The following is a 22,723-nucleotide window of genomic DNA, read 5'->3' on the forward strand; positions in this document are numbered from 1 at the left end:
AATGGACAGAAGAGACAAAGCACCATTCAGTGGAAGGAAAAGAAGCCGAGCAGCACAAAGCACTCCACCAAGATTTGCCCTCACAGAGCCACCCTGGCACGGCCGAAAACACTCAGCCAAGTTCAGAGGGACACAGTGGGGACGGTGGGAAGGCCCTCCGGAGACGCGGATCCACACCGGCCAAGCTGGGCCCCCGCCCCAGGCAGAAGGCCGCCCAGGTGGTCATCGGGCTCCTGGTCCTGGAGCAGAACAACCAAGAACACGCCCTTGCTGGCATCTCAATTCCTCAGCTGTGTGGCAGGGGGGCCCTGGAGTACGTACCCCAGTACTGCCAACCAACAAGCAAGAATGACATTCCATGACATCCCGCTCCCATTCCCCAAGGGAAAGAGGAGCCCCAACAGCACGAACCTGGTGAGCCTCAAGAAGTCACAAAGATAAAGCAAAAAGTTGCAGTCTCAGTGGCCCCGCCCCACCGCCTGCGCCAACTCCTGGCTCACCAGGGGCCGGCAACAATTTTCTCTCCTAAAAAGCCTGGTTCAAATGTCAACGGTCACAGATGAACTGGACTCCATGTCTTGAGCCATCCCTGACATGCACCGAGCAGACGGCAAGGAGAAGTCTCCCAGGTGGCAAATTCCAACACCTCCAGGAGAAAGAAGTGACATGACAGGGAAGGACACATCCTGGTTCCCAGTTCCAAAAAGGCCCTTGGGGTGTCCTCCCAACAGACTCCCGGACACCGCAGATCAGCCGACTTCTGAACGCTTCACTCACTCAGGGAAGCCCCTCCTTCCCAAAAAATAATCCAGAATCCACGCAGCACCAGTAGGAGAATAAAATGGTTTGTAAAAAAATCTGGAAACACTCTGGTAATTGGTATCATGAGCCTTAAAAATACCCAGTCAAGCCACCATGGTTACTGCCTGCCTACCAAGGTCCCCAACCACCCTATGGTGGGTCCCAGGGTACGGGGCATAGAGGCAGAGTGAAGCTGCCACCGAGGGTGACGCTGGGACCCCAAGATTCGGGCGCCCATGCCTCAGTCCCTGGCCCTGGGGATGGGGCTGCTGCTATGAGATTCCATGCAATTAGCTCTCAAATACCCGTTCAATTAATGAGCCCCATCACACCATTTCTAGAAATATCAGGTGTAAGCACGCTCACTGCGAAATCTTCTAAACATGGTTGCTAAAAATCAGGACCAACCGAGGCACAGGGGCGCACGCCTGTGCGCTAGTGACTCAGGAGGCTGAGGCAGGAGGATTCCAAGTTCCAGGCAGCCTCAGCAACTCAGCGAGGCCCTCAGTAGGATCCTGTCTCAAAATAAAAGATAAAAAGGGCTGGAGATACAGCTGAGTGGTAAAGTGCCCCTGTGTTCAATCTCCAGTGCCTAAATAAATAACAAAAATCAGTACTGATCTAAGTTCTAACAATATGAGGACAGATAAAGATGTCAAGGTACATAAGAGCAACCCTAAAATGCTATGTTAATCATATTTGAGAAAATCGGGAAAGAGAAATGACAAAATGGTAAATGAAAGAAAGTGGGCACAAAACCCTATCTATATTAAAAGTCCCATTTTAAAAATGCACATGTATGTCTATGAAAAGGTACTGGATGGCCCTGTCCCTCCGGGGCTGCTGAACTCCAGACGGTTGCAAGGGAAACGGCCACCGCTTTGTGAACGCCTGCAGACGGGACCTCGGCTGAGGGTCAAAGGGCATGCCACCAGGAGCAGAGCCACCTACGTCAGGGGCTCCTGACAGCAGGCACCCCCAAGACAGAGCCGCAGCGCAGAGCGAGGGTCCCCAGAGGACACCTCAGAGGGGGCCGTGCGACCCAAACACGCAGGGCCAGCAATCTGGAGGTGGCAACGGACTTCTCGTCCTTCTCACGTCATTCCAAAATATTCTGAATTTTTTTCACACTGAATAAAAATTGCTCCTATTATCAGAATCAAACTTTTCTTGGAAGGAGAGGACGACACCGAACAGAAAAGGCCCAAGTGCAAGAAGCACCACAGGAAGACGCGCCTGTGTGACCAGGAGCCTGCCTCCCTTACCTCGTCTGGGCTGGACGCCTGGTACACGCGGCAGGAGTCCTCGTACTGCTTCTCGGCCTCCGCCTGGTCGGTCACGCCGTTGGACTCGTACACAGGAGTCACGTTGTGGCAGAGCGCGATGGCCTTCACGGCTTCGTGCACACGGCTGCTCATGGTCCGCCGGACCTTGGTGGTGACTGTGGGGCCCTTCTGAGCTGGTGGCTCCTGTGACTGCTGCAGGAAAGATAAAGGAATGAGCCAGGGAGCCGGAGGGGAGGCCGGCTGTGGAGGCTGTGTGAGGGCCGCTCTTCCTCCCTCCCAGCCCGCGTCACCCACCTGACCCAGGTGACAGAGGACGCCTCACTTCCGGGAATCTAATCTTTTAAGCTTGGCAGAAATTAAAGAGCAAAAAAAACCCACAACCTAACGAACGCAGGCGAGGCTGCTTAGGGACAGTGCGAGTCTGTCTTCTGGGGACGGTGTCACGGCGTGCTGAACGGGGCACTGGTGTTGGGGGGCAGCCTTCTCCATCCCTAACACCAACTACTGTGGGGCACCCTGTCCTTGCAGAAGTCCACCTCATGCCAGGCCTCCAGCCACTAGGCAGCAGCAGCCCCCACTGGTGACAGGAGACCACAAGTATCTTCAGATGTCACCAAGGGTCTAAAGGGGACCAAACCCTGGGTTTGGAACCACTGCTTTAAATGTGCCTTCTCCAGATTTGCAATGTAAGGTGACGACTTGGCTGGTCCCCTACGGAGCTACAACTGTCGGTGTCAAGCGACCCCGGGCAGGCCCCACAAGGCATACCAGTGACAAGCAGAAGCCAACCTGGTGGAGGGACTCACTGCTGCGTGGGATCCAGCCCCCTACAGGGGTGGGCTTGGGGAGCACTGTCAAGAGTCACGTTCTCGGGGCTGTTTGCCCCCACGCTGGCCTCAGGCTCCACCCCGCCTGAGGGGCAGCCGCGGGCTCCCTCCCTCCCCACCCTCTCAGCTGATGCCCCTCTGAGGAGCCAGGAAATGGTTTCCAGCAAGGGAACAAGAACACTGGAGGCCAGAAGACCGGGTCTCATTCCCAGGAGGGTCCTGGGCAGCTGCAGCGTGGCTCTCTGGGCTCAGTCTCCTGAAAGTGGGAGGCCCGGGCTGGAGGGTTGGTCTTGGCTCCAGGCCGAGGCCCAGGAATGCCCTGGAGGACACTCAGCAGGACGGGTGGAAGGGTGGGGAGGGCAGCAAGCAGCCCGTTCCCACCAGGTGCCACCTCGGCCTGCCTTCGAAGGAAGGGCTCTACTGCCTTGGAGAATAGCAAGCACTGGGCTGGGTTGCGGCTCAGTGCGAGAGGGCATGCTCTGCCTCAGAGAGGCCCTGGGGTCTACCCAGCACCAAAACGAAAAGGTTAAGCCCACTTGTTTTTTGCTTTGTTTTGTTTAGTACCAGGAATTGAACCCAGGGGGCTCTACCACTGAAGTACATCCTTAGCCCTTTATATTTCTTATTTGAGACAAGGTCTTGCTAAGTTGCTGAGGCTGGCCTTATACTTGTGATCCTCCTGCCTCAGCCTCCAGAGTCTCTAGGATTACAGGCATGTGCCACCACACCCAGCTAAGACCACTTGCTAATGAGATGCCTTCCCGTGGCACACAGAGCCCCCGGCCAGCCTCCTGCCATCCCTCTACCTCCTCGGTCATCTGCTCTAGCCACACCGGCCTTTCAGTTCCTTGATCTGCCTCAGGGCCTGTGCACCTGCTGTGGCCTCTGCCTGGACACACGCCCCAGGCCTCTGCAGCAGCTTGCTCTGTCTCCTTACTCATTCTCAACTGGAAGCCACCTTCTCAAAGAGTCCCTGGGTGACCTCCCTCTCCACTGCAAGTCACTTGCTCAGCACCCTGAGTGTCACCGTCTTCACTGCCCAAGACTGGCTTTCTGAGCCTGAGGATTCTCTCTTCCTTTCCACAGAAGGAACAGAGAGCTTATCCCCGAAGAGTAACTCACCACTGTGTCCGTGTCCCTGTACCCAGGGCTCGGCATGCCACAGGTGCTTGCTAAATGAATGAATAAATTCATAATTTGATATTCCTGAGGTGGGGACGGGAATTCTCAATCAATACGAACTTCCCCCCATTTCCCAAGGAGAAATGAATATCACATTGGCCAAGTCAGTTCCAGATTTGAAGTCACAGTTTGGGACAAAAGATTGCTTGCAGCAGATTGAATCCTGGAAACCAGAAATGTTTACGGAGCTTCTGGATTCTATGTTTTATTAAAAACAAACAAAACAAAAACTTATCCAACAGGAGCTACATGGTCTTTCAGGATGAATCCCATTTGGTACCCGTGACACGCAGTTGCCCCAAATAGAGAACAGATGGGTCGCGAGAAACAAGAAAATGACTTTTGTTTAATTTTTTAATACTATTTTTAGTAGTGCATTAGACTCCCCAGGTAATTAGACAATTACTAAATTATTCTGGTCACTGTGGGGACACACCGTGTTCTGGCTTCCGGCTCTGTTAACCTCTGGTGTCAAGAGCACACAAGTTTCACTTCCAGGTCAAAGGGCGCTGCATGGCAACAATAATTAGGGTAATGAATCAGAACTCCGGTTTCAATGAGTCATTATTTGCCAAGTGCTTTTAATTATAAAGAATTCAACTTTAAAATATAAAGGGGGCTGGAGATTGCAGAAAAGTTCTCAGAGACGAGCAAGAGTGTTTTCCCGTCGCTCTGTGATTTACGTTCTACATCAACATATCTCCTGCAGCCCCTGACACGAGTCTTCATTTCTGCCCACGTTCCTCAGCACCTGGACCGGATCATTACTTCAGATCAGGGGGACAGCAAGACCTTTGACAAAGTAATTGCCGGGGCTGCGAGGTGGAGAGAGAGTGGGCCGGGCCGCGAGGCCGGGCTCGGGCAGCGGGAACTCTGGCCTTGTAAGCGGTCTGATTTCAGGTCTGCAGAGCTGCAAGGCCTCCGCTGATACTTCAAAAGGGGACAGCACAGAGCTCTGGGGTCGTGTGTCCTGGGTGACACAAGTCACAAGCAAGGCAAAAGGAGGAGCAGGGACTTCAGATCTGCTCACAACCTCGCCTTCAAGTCAGGGGACTGCCTCAGAAAGCGAGAATGACATCCTCGGCCAACATCACCGGTGACGGGCGTGACGTGGTCACGATCATTTATTTCTCCAACATCTGCCCTGCTTTCCTCTCCAGAGGAGAGGGGCGTGGCCTCAGGTGTCTGCACGCCAGGTCGGGACTCCCATGTCCTGAGCTCCCAGGCAGAGCAGAGGCAGTCAGCTGGGGGCCCCAGCCTTCAGCAGGCCCCGGGGTCCCCATATGGAAGAGTTTCGAGCTGTACAGTGTTTACCTCCGACCTCCTCCCACAGGCCCTTTAACCTACACACATTTCTTCTTACTTAAAAAATACCAGGGGAAAACAAAAACAGATGTGGTAGCCACAGAGGCAGGTTCCGATCTTCCTGCCCTGGGGAGACTCCCTGGTCCTCCTCGGGAGGGAGGGGGCCAGCAGCACCGCATGAGGTCAGAAGCGATGTCACCACCAGCAGCAGGACACACGGGAGAGGAACCAAGCTCTCCCCACAAAGGCCCCTGGCCGGGCAGGAGGCATCAGGGACACCGGGAGTCAATTCCACGCATCACAGCCAACACAGGAGCCACTGAGACTCACGGAAGCGTAGGCTTCCTTATCTCGCCGATGACCCGTGGCAGGGCCACTGCCCAACAAGAATTGCAGGTAGTGTTACAGGAAAGATGAATACACACATTCAACGTTGGCTCATCATGAATCAATTTTCTTTCCAAATGCAGTTAAAATGTCACCACGCAGGAACGTTTGTAAGACTAATGGGTATTAGTCCAGGCGGGCCACTGGCAGACACTGTTAAAGACAAAGAATTGCTGTAGGGACGGCCCCACCCCCAGAGCAGCCCAGAGCCCACGACGCACCAACTCCCACAGCCAGCCCGGGGAGACAGGCCGGGAGCTACTGCCTCCGAGCGAACCAGCTGGGGTACAGGCCGAGCCAGGGCCTGTGGGCGTGTGACTACGTGCCAGGAGACGTCTTCAGCTCACCAACGCAGGGCCCGCGACTCGAAGGAGCTGCCCTTGTTTGCCAACGTCTGGAGAGAGTTTCAGCAGGGAGGAGAAAGGGGAGACAGGCGTCCAGACAGCAGGGCCGGGGAGGCTACTGAACAAGGCCCAGGATGCCCTGCAGCAAAGGAGGATCCAGTCCAGGTGCGTGAATCCCGAGAACCCTGAAACACTGGGACCCCAAGTCCAGAGCTGGGACCAGAGTGAGCAAGGGAGACCTGGTCTTCACTTAAAACTTCAATATTTTGCTCCTCATGGGCTTTTATTCTTCTTCTTTATCGGAGCTGTTTTTAAAATTACATTAAAAGCTGGTGTGGTGGCACCCACCTGTGAGCCCAGTGGCTTGGGAGAAATGAACACAGAAGATTCCGAAATAGCATGTTTCTTTTAAATGAATAAGAAGACCCCGGAGGCTCTGTGTCCACAAGAAAAATCCACAGATAAAAAAAAAGTCTTCTTTAAGAAAATATAAACCGAGGCTTCATGCTTCCTGTGGACGCGGAAAGTAAGAATACCACTTGGCACGTGGCACGTGGCACATGGCAACGAGCTGAAGGCATCCTGTGCACAGAGGTGCAAGGAAATAAACACACTCACACTCAGTCACGAAAACATCAGCAAATTCCCATCTCAATCAGACCCAGAAAGTATCGGAGACAAAATACTGAGCGGGAAACGACAGTCGCCGATCACGGTGCATAGATTAAGACAATGATGTCTTCTGAAAAATGTGAACTGACGTCGACCAGGCAGGTGAGAAGCTCGCTGGACCCTGGGTAGGGGTCTGCGGTGGGGTAAGTCTCTCACCTTCCACGGCGCCTCCTGTCTCAGACCTGCCAATCGACAAGAGTGGAACCAAGACGCTTCCGCTTGCTGGGGGAGAAACGTGCAATACACAATGGGGAGACCAGGAGTCCTGAAATAGTTTGGTCATGTAGCAAAAAATTGGGGGATATCCCCCATATTTGTATATTGACCTAGTATCAATATTGTGTTGTGCTATTTAGTGAGAATATCAAAAAAATGAAATTCTAAAATGATATAAAAATGTCTCCATCAGCCAACACCTCAAAATGGTATGTACCCAGGGCGAGGGGCACCAAGGCTACCGACTAAAACTTGAATTTCGAATCATCGTGTCTGCCGTTCAGCAGAAGCGAAGTGCTTGACAGGCGCTCCAAGTTGGAGAGCCTGAGAATCCCGCGCCATGTGAAGGCCAGAGGACGGCCACATACTGCTGGAGCCCGCAGCCATGCCCAGAAGAGGCAGACCTGAGCAGACAGGGTGGCCTGGTGGCCACCGGTAGCAGGGGACGAGGGCTTCTCTTCGGGGAGGTGAAGACACTCTGAAGTCGGCAGCCCTGGCTGCGCTGTATTGTAAGCAATGCTAAAAAACATGACCCGAGTGCATTTAAGAGGGTGAAGCTTTGGGTTTTTAAATTACATCTCAATTTAAAATTTTTTTTAAAAACTACCAATAAATGAATAAATAAGGCAGGGAACATCACCCCCTGGCCTGAGCCTGCGGGATTTGATCTCCCGGTGGGCTGGCCATTTCCTTTTTGTTTATTTAGCCTGGCATTAATAATCTGCAGTCTCCTGCCGGAATCTCTTAAAACTGCCTGCTGTCTTTATGAGGTTGGTTGAGTTAAATAACAGCCTTAAAACCAGTCACCTGGACACTTATAAACTGCAAGCCGCATTTGGACACACTGAAAACGAGCAATCGTAGAATCGGAGGTCTTCCTGCGGGACCCTTCCGGGCTGGACCTGACAGGTGTGGAGGGGCCGGGCCACCCTCGGCTCGGGGGTCAGATTTACATTTTGCATGGCTCCTGGAGAGGATGGGTGCTCTGATCCTTTCTCCAGGGGCCACAGGTCAGGCGCTGGCATTTGGGAAGGAAAGCGGGGCCTGCTCCCAGCAGCTCTTCTGCGTCCCTGACTCACCTGGCTCCCCTTAAAACTGCAGGTGGGTAAAACGCCCAGGGCTTCTGAGAGGCGGTCCAGGTGATGGGGCCCAGGGTCCCAAACACCACACTTTAAGGAAGACTGCTCGGAATCCTACTCTAAGCCCTCAAGGCGGGGAGGGAGTGCCACCTCTGGGGGTAGGGGCAGGTCAAGATGGTCCCTGATCCTCCACATTCGCCAGCGGCCACTGAACCGTGCGCTCAATGCAGCTGCACTGTGGACGTGCATCTGTGAAGCTGTCCCAAAGGCAGGAGGAGGCCCCAGGCTTATCACAAGGCAGTCACAGTGTGCTCCTGCGGATCTGACACGTGCAGAGGAAGCGGCGCACAGCCTCCCGGGGGGCCCTGCACGAGTGCGAGCTCACCCGCCTCGCACAGACCTGAGCGATGCAGACCCCAGACCCGCAAGGCCAGTCGGCTCAGGAGCTTGAGCAGGGAGGGAGCAGGCAGCAGGAAACAGTCGTGACAGGAAATGTGTCCCGACTTTTCACACTACACAGAGTGCCGTCTGCATGAATCCGGAGACCGACCATAAAAGGTGAAATAGGCAAATATCCCGCAACGAGAGGCTTCTGTGGGTCCACAGCTCTCAAAAGTCCCAGAAACGGCAGGGGGCGCCTCCGCAGGCACACACTGCCACGAAGGGGCTGTCCCATTCGATGCACACCTGCGGACACTTGGCAAGTGCTGACAAGCAGACAGGCGGAACAATGAACCCTCAGGACCAGCCAGGGAGCTCACTGCTCCAGGGTGCGCCTGGGTTAGAGGGAGAGACAGGAAGCAGATAGGACACCACTGTGGACAGCCAGGCAAGGGACAGGGTCCTTACTGCCGGGCTCATAGAGGGGCCTGAAGACCAAAGGCAGGTGACCTGGTGCCACAGGGCCAAGAGGCGCCTGGAGGCTGTAGGTGGCAGGGCAAGACCTGGGAGGCCTCCCCGTCCTGGGTGAGCAGCGAGGTGGGGGAGGGGCATGACCAAGACCTGCGCCTCTGGAAGAGAAGCAGGTTGAAGGGATGCAGGAAGCCACCAGGATCCTGGGGACACTGCCCTCGGGAGCCACAGCAGTGATGCCAAGTGGGCAGGGTTCAGTCGGGGCTGGAGGCCAAGACAGAGCCATCAGCAGCTGCAGGAGGAGGGCCCCCAGGGCCACATACAGAGCCCAGGACCAGGCACAGGAGACCTCGAGACCAAACTGCCACACAGAGGGAGACAGAGAAAGGAAACGCAGACTGTGTGGCTCGTTTGTCCTCCCCGTATGGTGACACTCCTCGTGATTTTCTAGGAACTGAAGAACATCTCTGAACAGGTCCACAGATCCGTGTGGAGGCGAGTTGTAACGCCTACCCACGGAGCCCGCAGGAATTACGAGGTTTCCCTGCCAGCCGCAGATGGGCGACCACGGGAACTCTACCAAGCTAACTGTTCATTTAACATCCACCCTCATGTCCGCACCTCCCTACTCTGCCACTGCCAGAAGCCTGGAAACCCAGGGGGTCCTGCAAGCAAATGTTCCAGAACATTAAATGTCCAACATGGCCGTGTCAGGAAGGGTTCAGGGATTCTGCCTTCAACCTTTACAGAGATAATGTGTTCTTCCTGTGGGGAAGGCAGGGGTACTGGGGATTGAACTTGAGTGCTATACCACTGAACTATGTCTCCAGACCTTTTATATTTTGAGAAAGGGTCCCACTAAGTTGCTGAGGCTGGCCTCAAACTTGTAATCCTCCTGCCTCAGCCTCCTGAGTTGCTGGGATTACAGGTGTGCACCACCAAGTCCTGCCTCATTTACAATTTTAACAGGCTTTCTGACTATGTAATCACTATTCTGACAAATTTAAGCCAAGTGGCCTCGTTATTCTATTTTTACCTCCAAACCAGTGCCTCAGCACAAGGCTGGTCTAACGGAGTCCATCTTCCCTCCGCATGTGCCTCAGAACTACTCGGGGGCTTGCCTATTTGTCTCAACTTACTCTTAAGACTCCATGAACCAGAATCTCTAGAGCGTCAGGCCCAAATCACACCACCACCACCAATTCTGATGAGACACAGAGGTGGCGACCCACTGGTCTACTATTTAGGCACGTGGGGCAAACCTGCCAGTAAGATCTTTACGTGAAAAAGAGCAACTGGCTTTAGAAAACGTAGGGGAAAAAAATGAGAGCAGTAAGTTATAAGTCTGCTCCAACAGATTCACTTCTTTCACAAGATTGCCAAGTGAACACAGACAAGATACTAAAGATAATGACATCACATTCGCTGCCCAAGACCATCAGTGACCACTGCTCCGCCCAGAGCCGGGGAAAAGGAAAACAGACGCTTTCACCAACTTGGAGTGTAACCTGCCGCTCAAAGTCCTTCCGGCACCGGTTACTGGATGAACATGCCTTTATCTTATTTGGTTATTTTTATGTGGTGCTGAGGATCGAACCCAGGGCCTCGCACTGCTAGCAAGCGCTCTGCCTCTGAGCCGCAGCCCAGCCCAGGACAAACGATTTTATCCTCGGCTTCTCCCAGTGTCCAGCAGCATTTCAGTGGGGCTGCTAACCCTGGAGATGAGGAAGAGGGGGAAATGTCGACTGCAACTCTGTTCCAAATGTAAAGACTGATGGTGACACACATCTGGGAACTTGGAGAGCAAGTGCTGAAGGGTACAGGTTTCCTCCTGGAGCGAGGACGCCACCCACCCATGACCACAGTGAAATCCAGGCAACCGTCTGTTTTTGTGTTTAAATTTATGCTACTATGATGCATCTCAAGGCAGCCATCAAGACACACGCGGGCGCGCCGCCTGGGGCACTTCAGGGAAGGAGCACGTGGGCGCCGCCTGGGACACTTCGAGGGAAGGCTTTACCTGGGTATAAATACTGAATATGTGGCTTTGCACTTCGTCCATGGAGTCCAGGCCATAGGCCACCGTACCCAGGTGGAGCCGCTTGAAAACCATCTCGTTCTGGGTAAGAGTTCCTGAAACACAAGACGGACGAGAACAGTGGCAACGCCCACCCTCTCCCGATGCGCCCCGTCACGCACTGGCTTCGGTCTGCCCCTGCTGGAGCAGGCGGGAAAGGTGCTTCGTCCCCCGAGAATCCCATTCCCCTACTAACTGGCCCCCTAGGTTGCCATGGAGACATGACCATGCCCATTCTCTGGGGTGGCCAGGAGGACGGTCAGTCAGTCCCTCTGACAAGAGTGCTGCATAGGACACACCCTAGGCCAACCAGACGACATCTTGGAGCAGCTTGACCCTTACGCAGAGAGATGTGCAATGGAGAGAGTAGTCAAGTCACTCAACGGCAGGGACCAGCCTGGGGGAACTGAGGCTGACGTGTCCAGACGTTCCTGGCTCCTCTGCTTCCTGAACCCTGGTCTGGCTGTTTTGGTGAGCTGCCCGGATCTCTGCAATAACTTCCCTCCCACCCTGCAGCCACTAACTGCAGCAGAGGAAGCTCAGACGGTCGCCACCCTGATCTCTGTTCCTCCCGCTACGAGGACCTCACGGCCGGGCAGGAGTTGACCGGGGAGCAGTACCGGGGTGCAGCTGAGAGATCGGGACTCGGGGCTAGACTGCCTGGGTCCAACGCCTCCTTCAGTCACTCCGTGCCTGTGACAAGCAATGCACCCCTCACTGCCCCCATTCCTCATCAGTAAAATGAGTCCTAACGCACAGGGTTGGCAGGGGCCTAAACCCCAGCACGGAGCCTCGCAGGTCCTACAGACGCCTCTGCTGCTGCTGTGGCCACCACCGCCACCAGTGTCTCCCCCTCCCATGGTGAGGAGAAGGAAAGGCGGCCGCAACCCTGCTCCAGAGGGAGACCCCCGAGCTGGGCTCCCCAGGGCGTGGCGCCCGCTCCCCGGGATGCTGCGGGCAGCCAGGCGCTCACCTGTCTTGTCTGTGAGCAGGTAGGAGATCCTGCCCAGCTGCTCGGGGATCGTGCTGGAGCGCACCACTGTCCCAGGGATCTTTGAATCCCGTCGAATCACCCAGCTGTACACGATCTTGCCCATGTCCAGGTTCACACGCAAGCTAGGCCGAAAAGCAGAGCAGGTTAACAGGACGTCCGAGAGGCCCATGTGCGTCTCTGTACCAACAGCAGGGACTCTAAACACTCGGTGCCGTTCTGCCATTTTAAGTGCATGGCTGGGCAGTAAGCATGTTCACGCCGTGGTACGACCGTCATCACCGTCCACATCCCACACACTGTCACCTTCCCTAACTCCACACCCATCAAACAGTTAACTCCCCATCTCCCCAATCCCCACGGCCCTGGCGATGGCCAGCCTGCTTAAATTTCTAAGACTCTGACTTCTCTAGGTGCCTCTCGTGGTGGAAGCAGACTCGACTGCTGCTCCTATTTGTGGCTTGCTTCACCAAGAGCAGAATATCCTCAAGGTCCAACCACACCACCAAATGTGTCAGAATTTCCTTCTTTTTCAAGGCTGAATAATTTTCCTTTGCATATATGCTACTTGTTTTAAATATTGTTTAATATATTGGTATTTGTTATACTTCATTAGTAAATTCATTATTCGTTATAAAAAATAGAAATTTTCAGATTGATTGATGATTTCATAAATTAACCAAATTGCTTGCCATTTTACTGATGAGCCCTGAGTCATATGAAAATTCAATTCACTTGCCAGGTGTGGTGGCACATGTCTGTAATCCAAGTAACTCAGGAGGCTGAGGCAGGAGGATCACCAGTTCAAGGTCAGCCTTAGCAACTTGGTGAGGCCCTATGCAACTTAGTGAGACTCTGTCTCAAAATAAAAAGGGCTGGGGATGTGGCTCAGCAACCTTGGGTTCAATCCCCAGTACAAAAAAAAAAAAAAAAAAAAAATCTATGACTTCACTTAGGATCACAATAGGAAGACTTGTTTCACCAGCAATAAAGCAGACTTATTTATTCCCTGAGATTATCATCCAGAGCATGTGGTTAGGACACAATGCCCCGTACTGGGGGACCCAAACCCAGTCTCTATCTTTAAGAAATTCTAACTGGATGACAAAAATATGCAAAACATCAAGACAAAATGTAAAACAACATATCAAGTATACAAGAGATTGTAAGTATAATAACTTTCAGGGAAAATGATATTTAGTTTAATTTTAATAATCAATTATTATAGAGGAAAAATAGATACAATTATGCAGCAATGACAGAAAAATTGTCACACCTAGAAAATAGGATAATGCAATTCTAAAAAATGAACAGGTGTATCTGCTGAGAAAGATTGTTTCTCACGCTGCTCTGTGTTTTTTAAAATGCAGATTTTATGTACAGCAGAATTTCCTTTCTCTAAAATAGAAAGCAATCTGGGAAAAAAATACATCCTAAATATTAGTAGTGGTTATCACTTGGTTGCAGGTGATTTTTATTTTCTTTTTTTGCTAATGTGAATTGTTCACTTTTCCTACTTGACAATCCATTACTTAATTACTTATTTTGAACAAAAGAAAAGCATAAAGGCTTTATCAATTTTACATGTTCATGGTGATCTTTATAAGAACATGTTGCATTTATACATTTTAAACTAAGAATAACGAATCTGTGAAGAAATGACAGACAAGGGAACGTCCAGACTTGAGGAGTAAATTCTGGGCGTGTCACTGAGAGGAACGGGGGTGGAGCTAGTGGAGAAAAGGGCTACTGCAAAATTTTGGGATCCACAGTTGCTGCAGTCCCAGATTTTCAGTCTTGGTGATCAAGGCTGGTTTCCAGCTCTGGTATGTGCGGGACCACCCTCCAGAAAGACTGCACAGCTCGGTGCATGTAGGGAAGTCGGGCCAAACGGCCCTTTCCGAAGCTGCAGTTCCACAGTGACTTCAGCTCGAGGTCATGATCATACCGATTCTGCCCACTGTGCTTTAATTCCTTGGAATGAAATGTACCCCGTGGGCTTTCTAAGAAAAAGTAAATCGTAACTTCAACGCATGAAGACCCCCAGAGCAAGTTTCACGTCTGAGAGCTCCACGCACTTCAAATGCTAGACAGTCCTCGCTGGGGGCCGTCCTCCCCTTGCAGGGCTGGGCCAGGAAAGGCATTCGGAGAAGACGGGAGGGTCCGAGGGATAGCTGCCCCTGGCTGCAGCCCAAGCGCAGCTCACGCTCCTCACCCTGACTGCTCGTGACTCGAAAGGAGCCCGGCTCCTTCTAAGAGCACAGAGCCCCGGACCTGGAATGAGTGGCGGAAAGCAAATCTCACTGCGCACGACGTGACCAGCCCCTGCTCACCTGATGGGAATGATGTTGGAAAACAGGAGGAGGAAACGAATGATCTGCAGGTACCAACGGCCGGCGAAGTGCTGCAGGGCCACCATGACCAGCGAGACCACCACCAAGGCGCCAAAGAGGATCTTGGTGAGGCAGTTCACCTCCAGGTCAAAGAGGCCGATCTGTGGGGTGAAGCGCCAAGAGTTCACGATCGCCCGTGCAGCCCACAGCCCACCCGCCGAGCGGGCCATGCACCCTCTGTGGCTGGGGGTCAAAACAGACACCCAGACAAGTGTGAGGGCACATGCCTGTAATCCCAGAAACCTGGGAGGCTGAGGCAGGAGGATTGCAAGTTCGAGGCCAACCTCAGCAACTCAGCAAGACCCTGTCTCAAAATAAAAAGTAAAAAGGGCTGAGGATTTGGCCCAGTGGTTAAGCGCCCCTGGGATAAATCTCCAGTATCCAAAAAAAAGACACCCAAAGGACCTCGAAGACTTCTGCTCTCATTTTTTTTTTAATAACATCAGAAGATTTAGTCGTGGAAACAAGTTGAGCGACATCTGTGCTGGGCTGCACGGCCCCCCACACAGCAGCCCCCTGAAATGACCGGGGTCCACACTCTGGGCACCGTGCCGCAAGCTCGCTCAGCACCGCCTGGACGTTCTAGGCATGCGGCCCTGGCGGCCCCCCATCCAGCGCTGCGTTAGCGAAGGTCATTGTTTTAATGGTCACATGTCTATTTTCAGGTGTCTTCCCCCCAAACGTAACCAGCACAACAGAGCCACAGCTTCATAAAGACATGGCCCAGAACGAGGCTGAGGCAGCGTGTGGGTGACTCATGCTGTGGAGATGGTTGGGGGCCGGGAGCCCAGCATCCTCCCAGTCCTGGCCGGAGTTGTTCTGCCACATTCTGACTCTTACGTCTTGGAGACAGGACGGGGCTGGGAGGGTCGCAGCATGGAGGAGCCACGGCAGGAGACTTAGATGCTGATCCACAGCCAGGGGCCCAGGGCTGTGACTCCCACAGGCCTGCCCCTCCCCAGGAGCCGGGCAGCGTCTTGGGAGTGACCCGTAAGGGCCTCGGAAGCCACCTGCGCTGGGGGGCTGTGTGACGGCTGGTTTACTTCGTTTTTCCTGCAGTGCAGGAGGGAACTCAGGGCTGCCACCGTGCTGCACCCCAGCCCTCGGCTGAGGGTGAACGAGGCCCCGGGCAGAGGTGACGCTCACCTGCAGACGGACTTTCTCCGCAGCTTGCTTTAGCTTATGGGCTTCTAAAGCCCCGTGTTCACACACGTGCGACTACGGACGTCTGTGCGATGTGTGTGTGTGTGTGTGTGTGTGTGTGGAAGAACACTGCGGGCGGCCCTGCTTTTGGAACTGACCCTCAGCCACTGACACGGCTCAGGGCGTGCCAGGGCGGCCACATGCCGGGGACGCTCACGCACCTTGCTACGCGGGTTTGAGGTGTTCATGACGCTCCGCAGCTCCCTGCCGGTGTAGAGGACGACACCCACAACCGTGCCTGGAACGAGACAGCCAGACCCAAAGGAGATTAACAGACAGGCGGCCTGCGGGCAGCAGCCGGCCCGCTCGCTGACCCCACTGACACCACGCCACGAGAACGTCAGCGACCGGACCCCGGGCCAACCAATGGTCCATGGCTGCACTGACCAGCAGGACAAGCCGCAGCCACTTAGAATTAAGTGAGCTACGAAGTCCCCATTCCCTGCAGCCATGTTTCAAGTGTCTGACAGTCACGTGGGGCGGGTGGCTGTGGTGGGGCAGCACAGAGCAGAGCACCCCGCTCACTGTGCGGGGCTCCACTGGGCAGTGCCGGCCCGTGGGCAGGAGAGGCGGGGAGAGGCTTGACCTGGGGCCATCAGCCTCGAGGCTTTGCGGGGGCCTAGGACGTCCGAGCCTCTGTTCACTATCACGGAAACCGAAGAACACACCCTTCTCCCTGGGCGTATTCTCCCGGTGAGTCTGGCTGCTTTCTGACCCTGTGTCCAGCGTGGCCCTTTGGGAGACTGTACAAATGGAAATCCCTCCCCAAGAACCCGCCCCCCATCCATCCCCCAGGCACAAGGAAAGACCTCAGACTCTCCAAAAGTAGCCAGTTTATGGAAGAAAGACAAATGGCCAGTTAACATCGGAAAAGTTGCTCAACGGAGGGAAGGATCAAAAGAGTGCAGAAGGAACCCTGCTTCCCCTCCAGGTGGGCAAAAATCCCAAAGACTGACGACGTCCAGCCCTGGCCGAGAGGCAGGAAAGTGGATCCCATCAGACACACTGAGGTTTAAGAGTAAACGGCACAAGGTATTTTGGGGGGAAATGTCGGCAATATTTGTCAAACAATTTACCTGTCTCCCCTTTTCAGTGTGTGACAAGACAACGCCTCATGCTGGACAATAAGGAAGGAAGCCAAGAAGTGCAACCGTCAAGGCGGAGAGGAGGAAGGCAGAGGAAGACGCAGAGCCAAATGCCAGGCAGGAAGTGGCACTGAGGACACCTGAGCGGAGACTTGTAAGAAGGCACCAGCCCCGTCACCTCTCAGAGAAGGTCCCAGCAATAGAATTCCGTCTCCACAGGAAAAAGAAAACCCCTGCCCTTCTCTCCTCTCACTCTCAGAAACACCACCGCTGGAGAGGGACGCAGAAGCACAAGGAGGTTCAGAGACGGCCTGGGTAAGGGAGCTGACCCCAAGGCAGCCCTGGGACCGCCTCTGGACAAAGAGCCCTGGGAGGAGGCCAAGTCACTCTCCCGCACCCGGCCAGGCCAGCGACGTCCTCCTGCACAATGAGCTCCCTCGTGGGAGGCTCAGCAGATGGCAGGCCAGGAGAGCTGCCCGCTCCTCAGCAGATGGCAGGCCCCTGTGAACGCAGGCATCCCTCCCTCAGCCCACGGCCCAGCAGATGGTCGGACAGTGGGAGCCACACCTGGGGGAGCGGGGGCCGGCCACGTGGCCACTCCACCACTCCAGGGCAGATGCCGGCCCCTGACCCCGATGCCCAGGGTGAGGAGGGGCCTGATAACAGGAGGAACCCAAAGGGCGTGATCCCCACACTCGTCCAGCAACTACGGTGCCACCAAACGCTGCTGAAAATGGCCTTTTCCACCCACAGCCTCCCGGCACTCAGGCCCAGACCTCTGCCTCCACAAGACCAGAAACCCGGCTCCACCCGGCCACCCGGGAGAAGGCACGGGCTTCTGCAGCTGGAGTCAGTTCTCGACCTTTGAGTTCAGAACTTTCCTAAGAAATGGAGATCACGGCTTTTCCTGGAAAGTGGAAGATCCGGTGACCCTGGTTCCACCTTCCTCGTGGTCTAAGCAGCTGATGCTGGAAACCTGCCACCCCCAAGACAGGCACCTGCCCTCAGCTCACAGTGGTCCTGCCCCTGCCAACCCCCTCCCCTAGGTCCCCACCCAGTTCTCAGCTCCTGACCCAATGAATCTCTCTCCCCCCACCTCTGACCCCTTCCTCTGCTGTCACCTTCCTGGTTCTGCTCTGCTCTCGCGTCCTCCTCACCGCAGACCACAGGACCCTTGCCATTCCCCGGCCAGCCCCCATCTGGCTTCTCCCAGGAGCAGGCGGATGGCTAGGCCCGTCATGAAGTTCCCAACAGCTCGGCTGCAGGGGTGCTCCTGCCTGGGCTCCGGGTTAGTCTGTGATGATTTTTTTATTCCTCATCCACAGCAAGAGACAAGGTGAACCCCAGAGTGGGCTCAGGAACCTTTATGACAGACACCACTGCCATGCCCCAGTGTGGGTCTGAAAACAGCGCCCACTGGGTGAGGCCAAGACCCACGCCCGCGGCTGCATGCTGGCCACACACAGGTCTCAAGGACCCTGCTCCAGGTTAGGACCACACGACAGGCTCGGGGGCGGGGGGACTCGACGAGCTGGGTCTTTGCTCCTTGGAGTGTGATATCCTGGCCTCCTCCTCTGCCAGGCCCCAGGCCTCCCCAGCCCTGGCCCCTCCATCACCCAGTGCTCCTCAGCCTTGCAGCACGTGTCGGGTTACCACGGCAACCACATCCCCACAGAGGGATGCCAGCCCGCGCAGCACAGCCCAGCACGTTTTCTTATTTCTCAAGTTCCACCACGTAACAGTGGGTTGACCCAAAGGCAGGCGGGAGACTCGGGAGGGAGCAGAGACGCACACCTCCCAGGACTGGCTGGTCTGGAGTTGGGCACTCGGCTCCAGGCAATTCACCCCAGACCTCAAGGAAACCAGAGCCCAGCCAGAGGTCACAGAAAACGCCCAGCTCCTCACATCACCCCAAAACACGCGGCCACTGAAGGGTGGGGCAGGCAATGTCACTGGATCACAGAACTCGGCTCACTTCCTCTTCCCACAATGCCAAGCACAGCAGGAATCCAGGCAAGGGAAAACGCATCTCTACTCCATGAGGTACTCCCCCTGAATTGTCTGAAACCGAATCTATTTTCAAGATCCTGCCTTGCCTGCTCTTCTCCTCCTCCCAGGAGAGGGCTATGACCCTTGGTGAGTAGCCTCACCTCTCAGAGGCTTGGTTTCTAAGACCAAGACAAGCAGGTGGCAGTAAAACACGCTATAGGGAAAGTGCCTGAAAACTCATTGTTAACCTCCGAGATCAAGACCGACAAAGCACTTTAGCCTCAGTCCCTCACCTCGGAATTCTCCAAGTGTCCACCTAAGCTGCTTTCCTTTTTGCCAGTTTCAGAGGACACGCATAAAACGCTTTCCCATTTTCTGCCGTCTCCTCAGCAGCCTGTAAGCCATGAGCCTTCAAGGTGCTGGGACCCTGGCAGGGAGCAGGGGCTCTGTGAAGGAGAACGAGGACACCAGAAGGAGCAGGGGATGAATGGAAATGCCTGTCACTGAACTGTCAGCACTATCTGATGAGCACTTGATAAATAAGGCTGCTAGAAGCCAAGGTAGTGATCACCCTTGATGGGGAGGGGGCCAAGAAGTGAGCTGAGGGGAGTTTCTGGGAATGGGGTTTGATAATATCCTGTTTCTTGACATGGGTACTGGTCACATGGGGGTCTGTGTTAAAATCCACACGTGTGTTACATTCAGGACTTCCGTAATTTTCGGCTTGTGCTGCCCTTCCATAACAGGTTTTTAAACAGAAGAGATGTGCAACCATCTGCAAGAACAGAAGCACACACTGCTCACCCTACTGCAGGTGAGAAGCTGTGTATGTCACAGGCACCTGTGACCTTGTAGCCCCACACAGGTGCAGCATGGTGAGGTGTCTCCTGCACACTCTCTGCAGGTGTTCTACACAGACCTTCTCCACCTGGAAGTGCAGCGCCTTCTCTTGCATCCCCACTCCCTGGAGCCAACTGCTCCACACAGCCACCACCTCCACCTCGGCACAAGTGTTGGGGTCAGGGTTCAAGCCCAGGAAGGACTTCTAGCCGGCTCTCCTATCTCCATGCAAGATAAATTCCAGGTGCATCAAATATTTTAACATGATGCCAAGTAAACACTGCAAGTCAAGGTCAGTGTATATTTTTGTAATTTTAGAGCTGGGAAGATTTTTCTAAAGCATGGCACAAAAACCAGAAACTATAACGGAAAATAGGATCATAGGTGTGATTAGATAAATACTAGAATTTAAGGTCAAAATACAAATGAGATCAAGGGAAACAGCAGTTGCAATTAAAATCAAATAGAAGGATGACAGTCTCACAACATAGAGAATTACTGCAAATCATTTTTTTTAAAAAACCTATGAACGAGGCCAGGCATGGTGGTGAATGCCTGTAATCACAGCAGCTCAGGAGGCTGAGGCAGGAGGATTGAAGTTCAAGTGCAGTCTCAGCAACTTAGCAAGCCTCTGAGCAACTCCTTGAGACCCTGTCTCAATTTTAAAACAAGGGCTGGGGATGTGGCTCAGTGGTTAAGTGCCCCCTGATTCAACCCTAGTACAAATGGTAATAGTAACTCTGAACAGAAAAACGGGCACACTATACAAAGTGGCAATGCACAGACATATTTAAGAATATACAAATGAACAATAAACATAAAGGAAGATGTTTAAACTCATGAGTACTATTTTAAAGGCGATCAACATGTGGGATATTTATTCAATGTCAATCACATGGGCAAAAATTTAAAAGATAAAACACAGCACTGGCTTGAGTGTCTATGTGGGATTTTCAAGATGGTGAACTAGAAGACAAAAACTGCTGAGGAAAAGCAACCAGCTCAGGGACTGTGGAGGCTCTGGGGCAGGGAGTGAGCGGGGCAGAGCTGGAGTGGGCAGGGCAGAGCTGGAGTGAGCGGGGCAGAGCTGGAGTGGGCAGGGCCAAGTGGGATGGGCGGGGCAGGAGTGGGTGGGGCCAAGTGGGAGGGGCAGAGCGGGGGCGGGCAGGGCCGGCAGTGGGCGGGGCAGAGCTGAGGTGGGCGGGGCCCAGGTGGCCAAGCGCTAGCCAGGCCTGCTGGTGTGGCCAAGCAGAGTCCTCAGGACCAATTCCTACACTTTAGTCATCTGGGGCACAGAGACATGATGTAAATGAAACAGTGGGAAAGAGATGTGACAAAAAAAAAAGCAAAACAAAACAAGAGAGTGCCCGTCTCTGCTTAAACAAGCATGTGGTGACACATGATAATCCACTGTCCTTTGTGCGCCTCCTTTCCTCCCCTGGTCACATAGAATTCTGATCTGAGGTCTGATGAACTACAGAGCCACAGAAAAGCTTCAAGCAAAGAAAATGGGACGTTGCGGGGAGAGGGGTATCACGACTGAAGCGGGGAAAACCCCACTATTCCTAGAGAGAGACAGGGGCCAGTGGTGGTCACAGTGCGACCTAATTACACTGTCACAGGGGTACGCTAGTACGTGAATGCGGTGTTCTACGACACTACGTTTAAAGCTGCACAGTAAGTTCTGCATCTGGGCAAAGCACCTCTGTTCAAACCCCAGCTCTGCCTTTTACCTGCTGTGCAGCCTTAGGCAAGTTCCTTGGCTTCACTGAGTCTCAGCTCCTTCACATGCAGAACAGGGATGACAGTAGTGGCCACCCTCAGGGTGAAGTAGAGTATGCAGCCCAGTGCCTGCCGCACTGCCCCTTGCCGGCGGCCACTACCCACGGCAGCAGCAGACTGCACTGCGCCCGGAGCCCTTCTGCTCCCCACGCCCAGCACACGCCCCGGTCACGGATCTCCACTTCACCTTGGTGTTTCCAACAGACACGGCCCTTTCCGGTGCATTCCCCCCACACACCAACGTGGCAGCTGTCCCCACGCACAAACTTACGTCAGTACCGGCCAGGCTGACTCGACTTCTGGCACAGATTAGAAGTGTCAAGCAGGGAACGTGCCCAGACACTGCAGGAAGCCCACGCGCCACAGTGGCCTCCCCTGTAGACGTCTATACGTGTCCCAGCCCCAATCAGATGTCACATTAACTCCCCAGAGATGCTGGGACACGTGGAAAACACCACCCGAGCCATGACCAACCTCCCACCCACAGGGTGACACCAACATTCCTTACCCCGCTGTCTCACCTGACGCAACGACGGTGCCAGCCCACAGCGTGTTCTCGATGCTCAGGCTCTCGCTGATGGACGGGTCACTGTCTTCCTGGAAAAGACCATAGACTCACGTTTGTCCCTGGGTATCTGTGGGGTCTGTTCCAGGACCCCAGGGCAGCTGAGTCCTGTGCACATCTCCGGTGTGCTTAGATCACCTCCAGATGACCTGGAACACCTAACGCGACACTCACGCTGCACACACGGCTGCTACGCTCGCTGTTCGGGGAGCGCTGACAAGAATGGAAGGTCTCTACAAGCTCCATACGGACCCAATTTTTTCCAGAACATTCCCAATGCATGATGTGTTGAAACTGTGGAAGCAGAACGCGCTGGTGCAGGAGGCGACCGACCAGGGGCCCCGCCGCTTCCAGCCTGCTCTGCTCTAGGCAAGAAGGGCTGCCCTCATGAATCCACAGGCCCCGGCGGGGAAGCCCACAGCTCAGACCCGAGAGGGGGCCAGGCCTGTCCGCTGTCACCCTGGAGTTCTCGTCTCTCATGGAAATAAATGTGAAAGTTGTTTTGTGACATTAAAAAGTACAGATTTCTAACACTAAAGAAATACTTCACAAGGTGAGAGCTAAAAGGCAGGAAGCAAATCGCTCAGGTTCTCCGCTGGCCAATCTGACGGCTTAGGGAACGAGACCACAGACAATTTAGTTTCTATAAATCTACTGTCTCCTCGGCCTAAAATAACTTCAATCCAAATTTAGCATGTATTCTGAAAGGTCTAAAGGTAGCTTAAGTGTTCCCCAAATGGCAGGTAGGGCTTATGTGACCAGGAGGAGGCAGAAAGGTCAAGTGCTTAGACACATCGGTTCACACAATCACACCACACTCAGCTCTATGCAACTCAAACTGTCCTAA

At 54.0% G+C, this 22,723-nt stretch overlaps 1 protein-coding gene across 6 annotated transcripts in view; it reads right to left on the bottom strand.

Moving 5' to 3' along the window:
• Positions 1–22,723, bottom strand: part of ATP9A (ATPase phospholipid transporting 9A (putative)) — a 119,625-nt gene that overhangs the window by 36,715 nt on the left and 60,187 nt on the right. For all 6 annotated transcript variants that reach the window (XM_079127000.1, XM_079127004.1, XM_079127003.1 and 3 more), the window contains exons 9-14: positions 21,833–21,908; positions 15,777–15,853; positions 14,353–14,513; positions 12,002–12,144; positions 10,972–11,084; positions 2,067–2,279 (exon numbers count right to left, since the gene is read on the bottom strand). In XM_079127000.1, the coding sequence (XP_078983126.1) occupies positions 2,067–2,279; positions 10,972–11,084; positions 12,002–12,144; positions 14,353–14,513; positions 15,777–15,853; positions 21,833–21,908 (783 nt within the window). The remainder of the gene's footprint in view (positions 1–2,066; positions 2,280–10,971; positions 11,085–12,001; positions 12,145–14,352; positions 14,514–15,776; positions 15,854–21,832; positions 21,909–22,723) is intronic.

Source organism: Sciurus vulgaris, assembly GCF_902686455.1.
Source record: "Sciurus vulgaris genome assembly, chromosome: 2".
Taxonomy (NCBI): domain Eukaryota; kingdom Metazoa; phylum Chordata; class Mammalia; order Rodentia; family Sciuridae; genus Sciurus; species Sciurus vulgaris.